The sequence below is a fragment of the Lontra canadensis genome, unplaced genomic scaffold (genome assembly GCF_010015895.1).
Source record: "Lontra canadensis isolate GAN:19392208 unplaced genomic scaffold, GSC_riverotter_1.0 scaffold53, whole genome shotgun sequence".
NCBI classification, from domain to species: Eukaryota; Metazoa; Chordata; class Mammalia; order Carnivora; family Mustelidae; genus Lontra; species Lontra canadensis.
Window position 1 is genome coordinate 13,769,651 of NW_022631047.1, and position 16,450 is coordinate 13,786,100.

The 16,450-nt window shown below is 53.6% G+C and overlaps 1 protein-coding gene across 2 annotated transcripts in view; it reads left to right on the forward strand.

The window, feature by feature from the left end:
• B4GALNT3 (beta-1,4-N-acetyl-galactosaminyltransferase 3) overlaps positions 1-16,450 on the forward strand; it is a 90,384-nt gene that overhangs the window by 72,073 nt on the left and 1,861 nt on the right. The window contains exons 4-18 of one of the 2 annotated variants that reach the window (XM_032874920.1): positions 2,831-2,926; positions 3,409-3,499; positions 3,920-4,020; positions 4,522-4,589; positions 6,216-6,294; positions 6,628-6,694; positions 8,422-8,565; positions 9,398-9,507; positions 10,520-10,620; positions 10,876-10,937; positions 11,608-12,394; positions 14,235-14,554; positions 15,216-15,369; positions 15,607-15,679; positions 16,087-16,240. In XM_032874920.1, coding sequence (XP_032730811.1) covers positions 2,831-2,926; positions 3,409-3,499; positions 3,920-4,020; positions 4,522-4,589; positions 6,216-6,294; positions 6,628-6,694; positions 8,422-8,565; positions 9,398-9,507; positions 10,520-10,620; positions 10,876-10,937; positions 11,608-12,394; positions 14,235-14,554; positions 15,216-15,369; positions 15,607-15,679; positions 16,087-16,240 — 2,407 coding nt within the window. Of the gene's footprint in view, positions 1-2,830; positions 2,927-3,408; positions 3,500-3,919; positions 4,021-4,521; positions 4,590-6,215; positions 6,295-6,627; positions 6,695-8,421; positions 8,566-9,397; positions 9,508-10,519; positions 10,621-10,875; positions 10,938-11,607; positions 12,395-14,234; positions 14,555-15,215; positions 15,370-15,606; positions 15,680-16,086; positions 16,241-16,450 lie in introns of those variants that run through there. The other variant, XM_032874922.1, reaches the window with a different exon arrangement.

A 16,450-nucleotide genomic window follows, 5' to 3' on the forward strand; every position in this document is an offset into this window, starting at 1 on the left:
CCAAAGCAGACATTCGGTGCTTATCAAATAAATGAAGGAACATACGGTTCCGAGCTTAGCTTCCGCAAACATGTGTTCGTTCAAATAATTAAGATGTTCTGGGAACACAGAGGAGGCAAGCTGTTAACTCTGGTGAGGAAGTCAGAGAAGGATGAGCCACTGTTTGGCAGGTAGGGGAGAAAGGAAAAGGCCCTCCCACTGGGAATTAGTGTTTGTAAAGAGGTGGAGCGTGACAAAGGCAAGGAGATGGGTGTGGGTGCCATGCAGGTGTGTGACAGGGAGTGGCAGGAGGTGAGGCTGGGAAGATAGGTCAGTCAAAAAGACCTCACATGCCAGGGTAAGGTTTTGTTCTGAAGCCTCTTGGGAGTCGTCTGAGGTTTGAAGCCGCAGAGTGACATGATCAGGTCTACGCTTTAGAGAGACAATCTTGCAGGCAGTGTGAAGAATCAGTGGAGGCAGAGAAGGTTCCTTCCAGTGAGGAGGCTCTGCTGCAGGTCTGGCAAGCCCAGTGAGGCCTGGCAGAGGCAGTGTGGTGGGAATGGAATACAGTGGACATTCCCGTCTGAGGACCCACCAGGCTGACGTTATCCTCCTGCATCCATATTCCCATACACCCTCCCCACTTCCCTAGAGTTAATTGCTGTGTGTTTGGGGGGAGTCAGTTTACCTGTCTGGTCCTCAATAATCTCACCTCTAAAATGAGAGGGTTCCAACAAATATTTTCTCCACTGCTTACAACTGAAAGTTCCAAATCCTTCACTGGCTGTGGACATACCCTGGTGATGGGAACAACCAGTGTCCTTCCCTGGGTCTCAGCCCCGGCTGGAGCATGAAGGGAGCGGGCAAAGGGTGGTGCTAGTGAGCTAAGAGTCCCTCATCCCTGCCACGTACAAAATCTCCAAACCTTGGAGAGATGCAAATCCTGATGGGGGTTGCCAGTCTGGGCCTGGGGAGGAAGACAGTGGCCACTGGTCCTGCAGAGACCCCCACCTACAGCCTGAGAGTGGATGAAGCATGGTCTGAGGGCCGCCATGATGCCGAGTGAGGGCTTAGGTCTCGGAGGAGAGGGCTAGTCCTCTTCCTACACCCCCACATTCCCTGCCTTCCCTTCCCTGGAGCATCCCAGGCTACCCTTGCTATAGCAAGCAAGGCCCTGAGTGGGAGGTGGGAGGCAGCCAGCCCAGCTTCTTCCTCCTTCCCTGGCCCAAACCCCCTGTGTCCTCTGGCCTGGCTGAACACAACAGATTTCTCTGGTGGCATGCCCTCCTTCCGCAGTTTGCTGTGGATCTGAGCACACTTCCCTGAAAGTCTCCCAGGGAGGGGCTGAGAGGAGGACATTTGTAGGAGACAACTGAGTCTTGTAAACTGGACTTAAAGAATTTCCCCAGAAGTAGCACAATGTCTCCATTCTTTCCTTCCAAAAAGCCTCAGCCCGCCCCCCAACTACCCAGCCCACATTCTCTCTCCCACCCATCCCAGCCCCCAACTTCTATTCCCCAGTGTGATGGCTGCTTCCCAAGGCCCCACATGCTCAGCTTTGACCAGGCCAGTGTGCCCAGGAAGTGCCAGGCTGCTGAAGGGACAGGGAGTGACAGGCTCTCCTGCTTCTTTCTGGATCCAGCTGTGGGGTCCTGTTTCCTCTGAGGCTGCACCTCAGATCTTTGGCCTTGGTGTGCAAGACTTCTCCCCCCACCATCCGTTCCTCCAGATCTCTTGCTAAAGACCTTGTGCCACTTCCTTTTATCCGGGCTTCCAGTCTGGGTGTCCCTCCTCTGTTTTCCTCTGGGCAGCTCAGATTTTGATATCTGATGGCCCACAGTGGGGAGGGAAGGGCAGGGCCTGTTTGTATAGAGTAATTGAGGCCCCACCTCCCACAACCTGGAGATTAAGCTCTGGGGGAGGGGGAGGAGAAAATTGCTGAGATGGGGTAATCTGAAACTCTTTGTCAGGATAAATTGGGACAGGATCCCCAGGCTTCCCCTCCCCTCTCAAATTCCCAGCACTCCCACCCACTCACAGCGCTGGCTGTAAGGCCCTGTCTTGTGAAGGGGGCCCTCTGCTGCTGGCCTCTAAGCTGGGTCTCTGCCCGATAGATGACACAGCCAGGGAAGAGAGTGCATACATCCTTTGCTACTGACCTTCCCATGGCCAAGTCCCAGGCACCTGAGTAGTTAATGCCATGAGAGGCAGGAGCAGAGCGAGAGCAAGAGAGAGAGGCTTCTAGCTCCTAAGGGAGCAGTCGGAGGCGGTCCTGCCAGATGGGCCCCCCAAAGACCTCCTGCAGCGCTTTCCCAGCTGCTTCCCCACAAGAGAAGCCAGAAGCGTGAAGACTACTGGGTAGATAAGGTTTCACCAGCAGACAGCTGTGGAGCTTACTATTAGGCAGAAGGGGAGGGGAGGAGAGCAAGTCTTAGCTGAAACCCCAGCCGGGCCCTCCTTCCAGTTCTTTCTCTCATTTTTGCCTTTCTCTTAGGCTATTACTCCCCCTTGCCTGGAGAATCTACACCAGCCCCCTTCCTGCAATGGAAAGAGCCAGAGCAGCGTGCGTGCGTGCGTGTGCGCGTGCGTATGCGCGCACACACAAAGTATGGCCAGAAAAACACCCAGGCCTCAGGGCCGGGCGGTGGGGATGAGGTTGGAGAAAGGCTGTGGGTGTGAGGCTGGGATGGGACTGAAGTGGACCTTCCATGGTGAGAGGAACGCCGGGGCTGGGGCTGCAGTGACCTGGGCGTCGCCTCTCCACCCGGCCTCCTCCATCTGCGGGGCACCATGGGGCCGGCCCGGTTCCCGGGCGCCCACACTCACCTGCTTGCTTCTCTGCCCCGCACAGTTCCGGGGCCGCGCCAACCTGCATGTGTTTGAGGACTGGTGTGGCAGTTCCATTCAGCAGCTCAGGAGGAACCTCCACTTCCCACTGTACCCCCATGTGAGTGTTTGCTGGGCGCGCCTCTTTTCCGTCTCTCGCCCCACTCCTGTCTCTCATCTCCCTCAGTCTACTCTATTCTTCATCTGTCCTAGCTTCTTTTCTAGTTCATTTTCTTTCTTTTATATCTTAGGTCCTCTCTTCTTCTGCCTATGATTATTACTATTGCTCCCTTCTCAAGGATTCCTTTGAGTTCTCTGCCATCTTCTGCATCATTTCAGCTTTAGGCTCTCATTGTGGCTCATAATACAGGTTAGCCAGAATCACCACATACAGTCGGGCTGGTTGTACACTGTACAAGGTCACATGGACAAAGAAGCAAGTGGGAGTGGAAATCTTGCCTACACTCCACTCACCAAGTCATGCCCCAGTCCCTCTGTCTCCCTCCCCCTCCCCGGTCTTCTCACCAGCCCTGAGTGGACCATTTTCTTCAGTTTCTTCTTCCCTCTTCTGGGTAATGGTTTCCCTCCCCTTTCTTGGCATAGATTCGCACCACCGTGAGGAAGCTGGCTGTGTCCCCAAAATGGACCAACTATGGCCTCCGCATCTTTGGCTACCTGCACCCCTTCACCGATGGTGAGGCCAGCCCCAAAGTCCCATCCTCCTGCTTCCTGCTCCAGGTTCTTTACAATACCCAGAGAACATAAGCCTGTAGCTAAGAAGTAAGTCCACACCAGGCTCCCTGGACCCTGTTGGTCCATCACTGGGGAGAGGGGAAATTTCGTCATGGTGAGGTCTCATCCAGTGCCCCCACCAGCTCCCGCTTCACACCCTGATTTACAGAGTCTGGCACTACCTTGTCTCTCCCTGTGAGTCTTCCCCATCTTCGTGGTGTCTCCTAGGTTGAGGACCCCCCCCCCCACTTTATAGAGAGGGAAGTCACAGCACCAAGGCCCCTGAAGATAATGTAATTGCTAAGACATAAAACAGGCCTTCAGCCCTGCATGCTAATGCCCTTCTTGCTCTCATCTGCAAACTCTCTCCCCCACTGCCCAGGAAAGATCCAGTTTGCCATTGCTGCAGATGACAACGCTGAGTTCTGGCTCAGCCGGGATGACCAGGTGTCAGGCCTTCAGCTGCTGGCCAGTGTGGGCAAGGTAGGGTCCGCCCAGCCTGGGAGCTAGGACATGGTAGAGGCACCTGCCCACATCAGGAAACCCTCATTACCCTTAGTCACTCTGGTGTGACAGCCAGGGAAAGGTGTAAAAAAGAAGCATCCTCCCTCTCAACATGCCCCATTTTACAAAAGGATAGAAAGAGTGTAAACTGGGGAGGAGTGAGGAGTTAGTCTGGGGCCACAGAAAGACCTCAGGAAGATTCATCTCTGGGCGGGAACTGGGCCACATCCTCTTTTTGGGTTCCAGTGTCCTTAGCATGGTCCCAAGTATGCATGCTATGGGGCCTCAGTAGGAAGGGCACAAGTGCTTCTTGCCCTGGTCACCTGTCACTCCCCTCACCTCTCCTGTTTTCTCTCTCATCTCGCTCTTCTTTGCTCCCACGTCTCCTCCCCATTCCTTCCTGTCTCTGCACCCACCTCCCTTCCTTCATATTTGTCCATCTTCCTCCTTCCGACTCTTCTCGCTCTCCCGCACCTCTAGACTGGAAAAGAGTGGACCGCCCCTGGAGAGTTTGGGAAATTTCGGAGCCAAATTTCTAAGCCAGTGAGGTGAGTTGGGAGTCTCATGATGTTCTTGTGAGCGACAGAAAAAAACCAACGTACCTCAAGTGCTGAGGCCAAATTAGAGTCAGGGAAGCCAGTCGTACCCTCCCTGCTCTCCAGCCTTTCTTATCCCAGAGGTGCAGTGTGCCTGGGCACCCCGTGCGTTCTGATAAATGAAGTCTTTGACTTAGAAACCATCTGGCTCATCCTTCCCCATTTTACAGATGGGAAAACTGAGACTCAGAGAGGGTGTGACTGGGTGAAGGTCACACAGCTATTTAGTGACACTCAGGACCAGAAAACAAAATAGGTCTCTTCCAGTCCTTGCCCTTCCCATTTGCTCCATCTCTGGAGATGTCTGCAGGGGTACAGCCTGTACACTGGCTCTCTGCCTGTGCTGCAGAAAGGTCCTCACCGCTGTGATCCCTTGGGACACTGGAGGGAGACCAGACCTTTCCCAGCCTGTAGTGGCTGGAATTGCTTTAACGTGCTGGAAGGGGAACTTAGCCTAACTTCAGAGTGCCACCTAGTGGCCGGCACATACAGGCAAGAACATGCGTCGGCTTGATGGTGGTAGCCTTGATGTCAGTAGCGGTAAGACAGTGTAGCTTGTGAAGAGCACTTGCCGTGAGCCAGTCTCTGTGGTGAGCACTTTACAGGTAACTCCACCTGGCAGCTGACGCTGTGGACACAGACATCCAAATCCCAGCTCCACCACCTACTACCCCGTGATTTTGGGGCAAATTACCCAAGATTTCTGTGCCTCAGTGTTCTCATCTATGAATAAGAATTAAGTGAGTTGGTATGCATAAAGCACTTAGAACAGTGCCTGGCACATAGTAACAACTCTGTAAGCATTATTATTACGGATGGCCAGACTTGTAATAGTTCAGCTTACGGTGTTTTAGCTTGACAATGGTGCGGAAGTGATATGCAGTCAGTGGAAACTGTACTTCAGATTTTGAATTTGGAGCTTTTTTCAAGCCCGTGGTAAGGGATACAATAGTCTCTTGTGATGCCGGGCAGTGGCCATGAGCCTCACTTCCCAGCTCTGTGACTGATTGAGCACGGGGTCCACAACCGATATACTGAAAACCACCATGCTGTTTTTCCATTTTCATTCAGTAACTGATGTGGGGTGTTCAGCACTTCGTTATAATTAGGATTTGTGTCAGATGGTCTTGCCCAGCTGCGGGCTAATGCCAAGTGTTCTGAGCACATTCAAGGTGGGCCAGGCTAAGCGATCATGTTCGGGAGGTGTATTAAATGCATCTCGACTAACAATATCCTCAGTTTACAATGAGTCTATCAGAACATAGGCCCGTCGTAAGTTAAGGAAGATCTGTATATCCTTTGATTGGCCTGATTTCTCTGTGAAGTGTATACTGTTATTACCGCCACCTTACAGAAGAGAAAACTAAGGTCACGCTGTGAGTAAGAAGTAGAGTGGGGACTCCAGGCCTGCATTAAAACCAAAGCTCCTGGAATGCCGGGAGCAGAGAGAAAAGGTCAAGGGGGTCTGGGGGTGGCAGGAGCAAGGTGGGAGCTGGCGTGGCCTGGCAGAAGAGTGGGTTACTGGGGTGACTGCAGGACCCGAGAAGGTAGCCTTCTGTGTCTGCTCTCTCTTGCCAGCCTGGCGGCCTCCCAGAGGTACTACTTTGAGGTTCTGCACAAACAGAACAACGAGGGCACAGATCATGTGGAAGTTGCGGTGAGAGCTCCATCTTTCCTGCCCCCCAACTCAGCTCAGAACCACTCCTCACTCCTTGTCCCTTGAACCCTTTTCTAAATCCAGCTCTTTCCGGGGCACCTGGGTGGCTCAGTGGGTTAAGCCTCTGCCTTCGGCTCAGGTCATGATCTCAGGGTCCTGGGATCGAGCCCCACATCGGGCTCTCTGCTCGGCAGGGAGCCTGCTTCTCCCCCCGCCCCGCCTGCCTCTCTGCCTACTTGTGATCTCTCTCTGTCAAATCAATGAATAAAATATAAATAAATAAATCCAGCTCTCTCCAACCCGCATCCACCCTCTCTCCTCTCACTCTTCCAGTGGCGACGGAATGACCCTGGAGCCAAGTTCACCATTATTGACTCCCCTTCTCTCTCCCTCTTCACAAGTGAGTAGGCTCTGCCCCCCCCCCACCCCCGGAGACAGAGGTGAGCAGGTACCAGCAGGCTGGGCTCAGTCTGCGGGGGGTATTTGGTCAAAGGAGGGGTGGAGGCTAAAGCTCAAGGTGCTTGAAACGTAGGTGGAAAGGGGGTCCAGAACAAGGAACAGAACTTAAAGGCACCCTAAGTCAGAGATCCTTAACTCTCAAGGGTTAGTGACCACTTTGGAAGCTCGCTGAGACCTCATCCCCGAAAAAATGCACTTTTCCATGCACACACAATATTTTGTGTACAATTTCAGTGGCCTCCGGAGACCATGAGGCTCACTCCAGATGAAAAACCTCTGAGTGAGGCCAGTTTTCTGTTTCACAGTTGAGGGTCCCATGGTTCTTTGCAAAGCCATGACCAGCCATGAAGAAACTTTCTACCTGCTTCAGATCTGCAGTAAATGAACTCTTCAGTTGTACTATGTATTGCTTATGACTTCCTATGCATTTGCAGGCCCCACTGAGAAATCACCAGGCATGTTGGGCCACGTGGGCCCAGGTATAGGAAGAGCAGGCAGGGCCCTAACCCCAAGGGAGGAAGGGAAAGCCAAGGAATGCTGGGAGGAGACTGGGAAGGCAGTGGGAAGTGTGTGAGAGTCAAGAAGGCCAGGAAAATATGGGTTCACTGGACAGTGGCAGTGTGGCGTGGGCCACACAGGTGGGAGGATGTTGATGGTGAACAAAGCCAGAGGCCACGAGGTCAAGGCAGAAGGGGCAGATCGTGAGCTGCTGAGTTGGTACAAGAGGAAGAAGGCAGAGCTGGAGTCCGCAGATGCAACGTGAAATGAGAAGAAAGAGGCCCATAGTAAAATTCAGGGAAGAAACCAGTAAGATGAGCCAGAGGTAACCGGCCCAGGGTGTAGAGGGAGAGCTCCACGTGGGGCTGAAGACATGAATCCAGGTGGCAGGGAGCAGCCAGTGCCTGGGGTGGTTAGGAGACGGAGGAGGCCTGTCCCACTTGGGAGAATACTGGTCAGGGGCATAGGGGTGAGTGTGGGGGGGTCCAGGCGGGGGGCATTGAGGAGGAACAGGGCTGCAGAGAATGTGAGGGAGTGCCCTACAGTGGTCTACCTTGCTGGCTCGTCTGTCTGAGACATGGTATAACCTGGAGGCTGAGATTCCAAGATTCTCAGAGTCTTGATTCTGAGAGTCCAGATTCAGCTTTGCCCCCAACCAGTTTTGTGATCTTTGACAAGTAACTTAGATTCTTGTTGCCGAAATTCCTATCCTGTAAAGTAGGAAAAAATAAGTACCTAAGGCGTATGGTGCTTATGGAGGTGAAATGACTTGATATTTATAAGATGCTTAGAACAGTGCCTGGCTGGTTATTTGGTAATTTCTCTATACATGTTTGTGAGACAAATGAAGCAGACTTACAATGACAGATTTCCGGCAGAGAGCAGTAACACTTGTGAGGAAGTGGTGTCTTTTCCCAATTTACACAAAGTTCTGGTGTGTGGTAGCCATGGGGCTGGTAGAGTGGGTCTAGGGGAGATCAGTAGCCAAACCCCCAACTTGTGAGGGGGCAGGGCTAGAGGGGAGAGGGATCATACACACTTCATACTGTCCCTGGAGTGTGTGGGGGGGGGGGTTGGATACAGAAGCCTGGGCTCTGGCGGGCAGTGGTCTGGGTTCTGGGTTTATTTCAGGACTCATAGCTGCCTCTCTTCTTTCCTCCCTGAGCCCAGATGAGACAGTCCTAAGGATGGATGATGTGGGCCATATCCCTCAGACAGCAGCCAGCCACACAGGCTCCCGAGACTCTCTTCCCAGAGAGGAGCCACCCCTTGCAGACATGCTGCGGCCTGACCCTCGGGACACCCTCTATCGAGGTAAGACCTTGACCACACACTTCTCACCAGGTCTGGGGACCACACACTCAGGCCCCTGGGTATTAGCAGAGGAGACTCTGCAGATTTGTCACCTCTACCACGGTATCCCGAAGTCAGAGAATCTTCGTTTTCCCTTAGGAGTGTAAAATATAATATGCGTACAGGAAAGTACAAAAATATATATGCACAATTTTACAGTTACACAAATCATTACACATTAAACATTATGTGACCACCTCCCAGGATAGGAAGTAGAACTAGAGCCCAGAAATCCCCTGCGTGTCCCTTCACAATCACATATATCATAGTTTCCTAGTGGATCCCAACTCTTCTAATCCAATGAGAGAAGTATGTTCCCACCAAGGTGTTGGAGTATAAATTCTTGGGAGCGTTTACATTTTAAAAGCTGAGAAAACCTCCCCAGCCCCCCTGCAACCCTCACAACAACTGGGAGGAAGTTCAGTTATTGGCCCTGTGCTAGGATGAGACTCAGTGGCCTCTTGGATGTTTCTGAACCTTTCCTGAGGCTAGCCCTGTACAGCAATCCCATGCCATGAACCAGGGACTGCATCCGAATCCTTGGCCTCCAAGGCTCCTTGAACGCACCTGGCCCAGAAGAGTGGTGCCAGCCTTAGTTTGGCAACCTCAGCTGATGAACTTGGGCTCTGTTCGTGGCTGTCCATGAGTGAACTACAAAAAAGTGCCTGTTCAGAGCAGAGGCCTGCAGCCCCTGCCCCCCTTCTCCCCCGCAGCCGAGAGGCTTTGTGCCTTGAAGCCAACCTGTTCCAGATTCCTGTCCCTACCCTCATCCCTCTTCAATTACTGTCCTCAGTGCCTCTGATCCCCAAGACTCATCTCCGCCACGTCCTGCCCGATTGTCCCTACAAACCCAGCTACCTGGTGGATGGGCTCCCCCTGCAGCGCTACCAGGGACTCCGCTTTGTAAGTCTTGAGGCTGGGCAGTGGGGTCAGAGTCAAGAGGGCTTACGGCCTGGGGCTAAGAAAGAGAGGTGCTGGCCCTGACTCTTCCTCCTCCCCAGGCCACATAGCAGCAGACAGGATGGCCTCACAGGTCCATGGACTGGGTGAACTTGCATTCCAAGTTGTCCATGGCCCAGTGGACCTCCCTATAAACTGCAAGAATGAATGCTTGGCCTTAGGAAGGCCTCCAGCTCCAGCTCTGCCACGGTGATGAGGATGATGGGAGGTGGGTCGGCCTGAGGCTTCCTATGCTCTCGGCTGCTTGAATCACACAACCCCGTCCTACCTGTGTCTGTCCTACTGGGTGATCAGCCAGCAGTTCTTAAACTCCTAGATGAGGCACCGAGGGAGGTGAACTATGGAGCGAAGCTTAGTTCTAGAGAACCTGTAGCCCAGGTGGAAACTGCAGAGGCAGAAGGCATACTATACATTCAGATCTAGAAATGATTTGGGTGCTCGAGGCTGGAAGAGGTGACCAGGACTCGTCCTCTGGGTCAGAGAATGGGTGGACTCTAACTGGGAATTTGGTTGGTGGCATTGCCTGAAGCTGTAAGGAGGGCAGGAAGCAGTGGAGTGGGTAACAGAAGGAGGTTGTTCCAGGGCCGTGGGAAGTTGCAGTAAAAGTCTGGAGGCAGCAGGAGAGGGTGAGATGGCAGAAGGAGGAGAGAATGGTACTGGCTGCGACTTGGGCAGAAGGAGCTGGGTTGGGAGTTGAGGGGCGTGTGCGCCGGGAAGCTTGAGTCGGGTTGCGTTTGGTCCAGAGAGCCCAGGAGAGGAGTCCTGAAGAGTAAAAGGGAATCCTGGTCTGTGGAGCAAATGTTTTCTTCTGGAGCCCAAAGCAGCCCTTCTCCTCTCACCAGGGTTAGGGCCCTCAGAGCCCTGTGTGGTCCTGGTGAGGCTCAGGCTTAACCCTGGTGGCTGATTTCTTACTGAGATCCCACCCTCTCATTCCTGCTGCTTTCTCTGCCTCCAGGTGCATCTGTCCTTCGTTTACCCCAATGACTATACCCGTCTGAGCCACATGGAGACCCATAATAAATGCTTCTACCAGGAAAGCTCGTACTACCAGGATAGGTGAGCAAGAGGATGGATGGCCTTACAGAGGGGCTCTCCAGAAGCCGGGAGAGCTCCCTGGACTAGAGGGGCCACAAATGCCCTTCTAGCCTGAGGAGTCTTGGCCCTTCCCAGGCATGCCACACGCTCACAGACGCACACACACTCTTGCCCTGCAGTGTGGGACTCCATGCTTCTGTTGGCGCTCCCTGCAGAGCCTCACATGGCAGCCTGCGGGGTGCTGGGTGCCAGTCTGCCTCTCCCTTCCTTCTGCAGGTTCAGCTTTCAGGAGTACATCAAGATTGACCAGCCAGAGAAGCAGGGGCCAGAGCAGCCAGGTATGGTGTGACAGCCTAGGCTTCCAGGTCAGGTGGGGAGGGATGAGCATGGTCTGTTTCTAGAGGAAGTTCAGACCAGGCCAGCCCTGCCCTTGACGAGCTTAAAATCTGACCCACATAGCCCCTCCTCTACACCCAAAGGAGTAGAGAGTGGCACTCCTTCCTTCTCCATCCCACATACATGTGGAACGTGATACTGTTTTTAACAGCGTGCTGCAGTCAGCTGGAGGAGAATTAGAGCCCCAGAGGAGATTACTTGGAGTGCTGGAGGGATTGCTCTCGCCGGCATGTCACTGGGGAAGTTCTCCTGTAGATAAACACTGCCATCCTGTGGCCTGCCTTCTGGAGGGATTAGGGCATGCCGGGGGCCATTTGTTGGGTCCCATGTGCCAGGCACCTGCTAGGCACTTTGGGTATTTTATATCACTCCATCTTCACAACAGCCCTGTGGAAGATGCATGTTTATTCCCTTTATGCAGAGGAGGAAACTGGGATTGGTTGAGGTGGGTAACTTGCCCAAGGTCCCACAGTAAGCCGGTGGCAGAGCCCAGATGCAGTCCCCATCTGACACTCGGCGTGTCATTCATAGCCTCAACCGCTGTCTTGTGGATCTTGTTTGGGAAAGGCTAGAAACTCTGATGTGAGCAATGGTTGTTGTTATTAACAACAGGCTTTGAGGAAAGCCTTCTAGAAGAATCCCAGTATGGAGAAGCGCCAGAAGAGACCCTTGCCTCCAACGTTCAGGATGCCAGGATGCCAGAGGGAAGACAAGTGCCTACCTTTCCCCCTGGGCAGGATGTCACTGACTACCACCTCCGGAAACTCCTGGCTCAGACCCGGGAGGGTCTGCTGGCACCCTTTTCCAAGCAGAACTCCACAGCTCCCTTCCCTGCAAGGACTAGCGATGTCCTAGTCCAGCAACCAGAGAAGAGGGAGCGACAAAAGGATCCTGAGCCCAGCCAGGATCCATCTTACTCTCAGAAGTGGCCCCCAGGGCATCTGGCAGGGAAACTGCCTCCTGTCAAGGGGCCCAGGCCCACTGGGCACAGTCCCAGGAAAACTCTAGGGCAGTCCCAGTGGCTGAATCAAGTTGAGACATACATCGCAGAGCAGAGAAGGGGAGACAGGATGGAGCCCCTAGCCCCTAGGAGGGGTTGGCATGGCAAGGAAGACGTCGTGGTTGCTGCAGGCCAGGAAGGACAGGTGGAGGGAGAAGAAGAGGGGGAAGAAGAGGAAGAGGAAGAGGATATGAGTGAGGTGTTCGAATACGTGCCCGTGTTTGACCCAGTGGTAAACTGGGACCAGACCTTCAGTGCTCGGAACCTCGACTTCCAAGCCCTGCGGACTGACTGGATCGATCTGAACTGTAACACGTCTGGCAACCTGCTGCTTCCGGAGCAGGAGGCTCTCGAGGTCACACGGGTCTTCCTGAAGAAGCTCAACCAGAGGAGCCGGGGGTAAGGTAACGGGCTTTTCTGGGACCGGGGCTGGGGCACGGCAGCCAGCTAGCCTGGGGGGCAGGAACCTGGGGGTGGCCGCCCATTTCCCGGCTACAGGCTCCCTAGATGATCACACACCTGGGACCCCCTGTTCCTGAGAATGAGCTCTACCTGTCAGCTCTACCTGTCCAGCCTCGGGCAAGGTTCTGACATCCCTTGGTACCTGGCCTAGGACATGTGTTGAGCACTGGGAAGATGGGGTCCCCTTTCTCAGGGAAGGAGCTAGTAGCAAAGTGATACAACAGACAAAACTGAGTCTAAGAGAGTAAGACCCTAGGTGTGGGCCAGAAGGGAGTGCGAGAGTGGAAAGCAGGGCCTGACTTCCTTGTTTTTGCATTCATTCGCTTAACCAATCAACGTTCTTGTAATTGAGACACAATTCACGTAACATTTAATGCCCCATGTTGGAGTGTACGGTTTTAGAGTGTGCAATTTGGCGGTTTTTAGGCCTATTCATAATATTGTGCAACCGTCGCCACTATCTGATTCCAGATGTTTTCATCACTTTTCAAAAGGACTCCTGCACGTGTTAGCATTACTTCCATTTCTCCCTTCTCTTGGTCCCTAGCAACCACTACCTGACTTTCTTCCGCTATAGATTGACCTGTAAAAATCATTTCATGCAAATGGAGTTAAATTTCGGGTAAATGGAATACGTGACCTTTTGTCTCTAGCTTCTTTGACTTAGCAAAACTTTTCAAGGCTTCCGCAGGTTGCAGAGGGTATTGAGAGCTTGGTTCCTCGGCACTGCTGCGTAATATTCCTCATATTGTTGGTTGGCATCTGGGTTGCTTCCACTTTGGGGCCGTTATGAACACAATGCTGCTCTGAACAGTTGTGTATAATTTTTTTGCACGAACAGGTTTTTAGTTCTCTTGGAGGTATACCTAGGAGTAGAATTGCTGAGTCATATGGTAACTCTGTGTTTAACCTTTTGAGAAACTGCCGATCTCTTTTCCAAATCAGATGCATGGTTCTACGTTCCCAACAGCTGTGTCAGTTTCTCGTGTCAGTGCTTGTTGTTTTCCTTTCTTGAAAATAGCCATCCTGATGGGTGCGAAATGGTATCACATGGCGGTTTTGATTTGCATTTCCCTAGTGATTAATGATACTGAGCTAACCAGTCAGTAGTTTTCTAATAACCCATCATATGTTATGGACTGTGAGTGAGCAGAGTAGTTCATTAATGAGGGTCAGTTTCCGAAGGAAACACATTCACCTTATATATTTAGGATCTTAGAGCTATAACAGACTTTAGAGATCATCCCAGGTCAATGGGTGCATTTTTTTTTTTTTTAATTTGACAGAGATCACAAGCAGGCAGAGAGGCAGGCAGAGAGAGGGAGGGGGAAGCAGCCTCCTGGCTGAGCAGAGAGCCCAATGAGGGGCTCCATCCCAGGACCCTGAGATCACAACCTGAGCTGAAGGCAGATGCTTTAACCCACTGAGCCACCCAGGTGCCCCAATGGGTGTGTTTTTAAAGATGGAGGCAGTGAACACTGGCAATCAAACATCTGGTGGAAGCATCTTAATTAATTAATTAATTATTTTCTATTCTTTTTTTATTTACTTATTTATTATTTGTTTTAAACTAAACTCTGTACCCAATGTGGGTCTTGAACTCACAACCCCGAAATCAAAAGTCACGTGCTCTACTGACTGAGCCAGCCAGGTGCCCCTGCATCTTAGCTAATGACAACACTCGGACAAAAAACAGGGTCCCCTGACACCTGACCTCACAGGTTACCCCCAACAGTGGGGAAGGAGTTACTCAAGCTGCCCACCCTTTCTGCCACAGAAAGTACCAGCTGCAGCGCATCGTGAACGTGGAGAAGCGCCAGGACCAGCTACGCGGGGGTCGCTACCTCCTGGAGTTTGAGCTGCTGGAACGAGGCCGGCGCCCAGTGCGGCTCTCCGAGTACGTGTCTACACGAGGCTGGCCGGGCATCGATCCCGCTGGTGGGGAAGAGGTCGAGGCCCGGAACCTGCAGGGCCTGGCTTGGGGCTCAAACAACCGCCGGAGACATGTGTTGAATGTCCGGGCCCCGGAGCCCAAACTGTGTTGGCCCCAGGGCTTCTCCTGGAATCACCGAGCCGTGGTCCACTTCGTTGTGCCTGGTGAGCCTCAAGCTGAGCCCGGCCATTACCAGCAGAGAGGGGATCCTAAAAGTCACCGTGAGCACCCAGGTCTCTGCTCACTGGTGCGAGCTCACGAGAACCTGTGGGAGAGGCCATTTGACAGTCGAGGACCTGTGGTCACACGGCTGAGTGTTGTGCTTGGCAAAGATGCCGGCCGGCTAGTAGGCCAGGTGCGCCCTGTTGCTCCAGATTTCAGGGTGGGGTTCGGTCATGGCCACGTCATTGTACCGGGGCTTGCAGCTGCTCTGGGAACAAGACATAGAGTGGCTTAGCTGGTGTCTGTAGTGGGAAAGGGGAGCGGGGAACAGAAAGGAGAGCAAGGGTGTTACTAGGATGGGCAGATGACGGGGTTTGAGTGTGAGAGCACAGTCAGGTTACTACGAGAGAGCTGAGGACAGAGGACGAGCCCCTGTCCCAGGCCTTCCCATGGGGCCCTGCCTGGAGGCTCTGTGGGAGGCAGGGTGCAGAGGCCCCGTTCACAGGTCAGCTCCCCCTCTGCCTCCGCTCCCACCTCCCTGCTGCATTGCTGGTGGGTCTGTAGTGCGGAGGTCCACTGGGGCCCTGACTCGTGCAGGAGTTGGCAATGGGGCTGCCGTTCTCGGTGCTACCGCTTCTTTCTCCCTTTTGCCCACTGTGGTAGTGAAGAACCAGGCGCGCTGGGTGCAGCAGTTCATCAGAGACATGGAAAAGCTGTTCCAGGCCACCGGCGACCCACACTTCAATATCATCATCACTGACTACAGCAGTGAGGACATGGACGTCGAGATGGCCCTAAAGAGGTCCAAGCTGCGGAGGTGAGGGGGCTCCCCGGCTGGAGCCCAGCCTGAACCACCCGCTTCCTAGAGTCCCAGGACTGCTTGGTGCTGGGCAGAGCCTGAAGTCCCAGCTGGCTTTCCTGAGTCCCAGTGTCTGGCTTTCTCCAGACGACTCACCTGCGTATGATCCCACCCTAGGAGCCGCATCACCTTCCTCCGGGCACCACTGCCGCTGAGCCTCATACTCCACCCCTCTTTCCTCTCCTCTCCCTGCAGCTACCAGTATATGAAGCTGAGTGGAAACTTCGAGCGCTCGGCTGGGCTTCAGGCTGGCATAGACCTGGTGAAGGTAATATCCTGGGAGGGGCCTGGGAGACAATGTTACAGACGGGTTAAGAGATGGAGACATCTGGGATGTGTGAGGCAGTCAGCCCCTCGGGGAGGAAGGAATGAGGACACGGGAGGTCCTCTCTGTTCTGCTGCAGGGCGGGTGCTGGGTGAGGCTGAGCAAATGACAGTGGAGCATTTGTCCGGAGGCCTTGCGGTCCAGAAAGGATGAAGGAGAGGTGTCAGAATTCATTCTCTGACTCTGAGAACTGTGTACTTGGTGCCCAGTACTGTGGAAGTCTGCCCAACAGTTTGGTGGAAGTTTGTCCAGCATTTGATTGGGAAGGAGCCTGAGGATTGTCCTTGGGAGTGGCCTGACCCCCAGCCCCGGTCTGTGGGGTCTGCTGAGCCTCCCCCATCTGTCCTCAGGACCCGCACAGCATCATCTTCCTCTGTGACCTCCACATCCACTTCCCAGCTGGAGTCATCGATACCATCCGGAAGCACTGTGTGGAGGGCAAGATGGCCTTCGCCCCCATGGTGATGAGGCTGCATTGCGGGGCCACCCCCCAGTGGCCTGAGGGTGAGCCCTGCCTTGGGCTAGGGTGGTAGGCGAGCCCTTGCTGGCCTTGGTTCTTTATCCCAGAGCTAGAAATATCCATGTCTACCATGGCGGTCTCCCTCCTGCTCCTCCTGCCCACTGGACAGCCCGCCGGAGAGGTACCTGAGGGCTGTGCTCATCCGCAGCAGCAGCAGTGATGAACATTTCCTCCCCATCTTCCCTTCTTTCAGT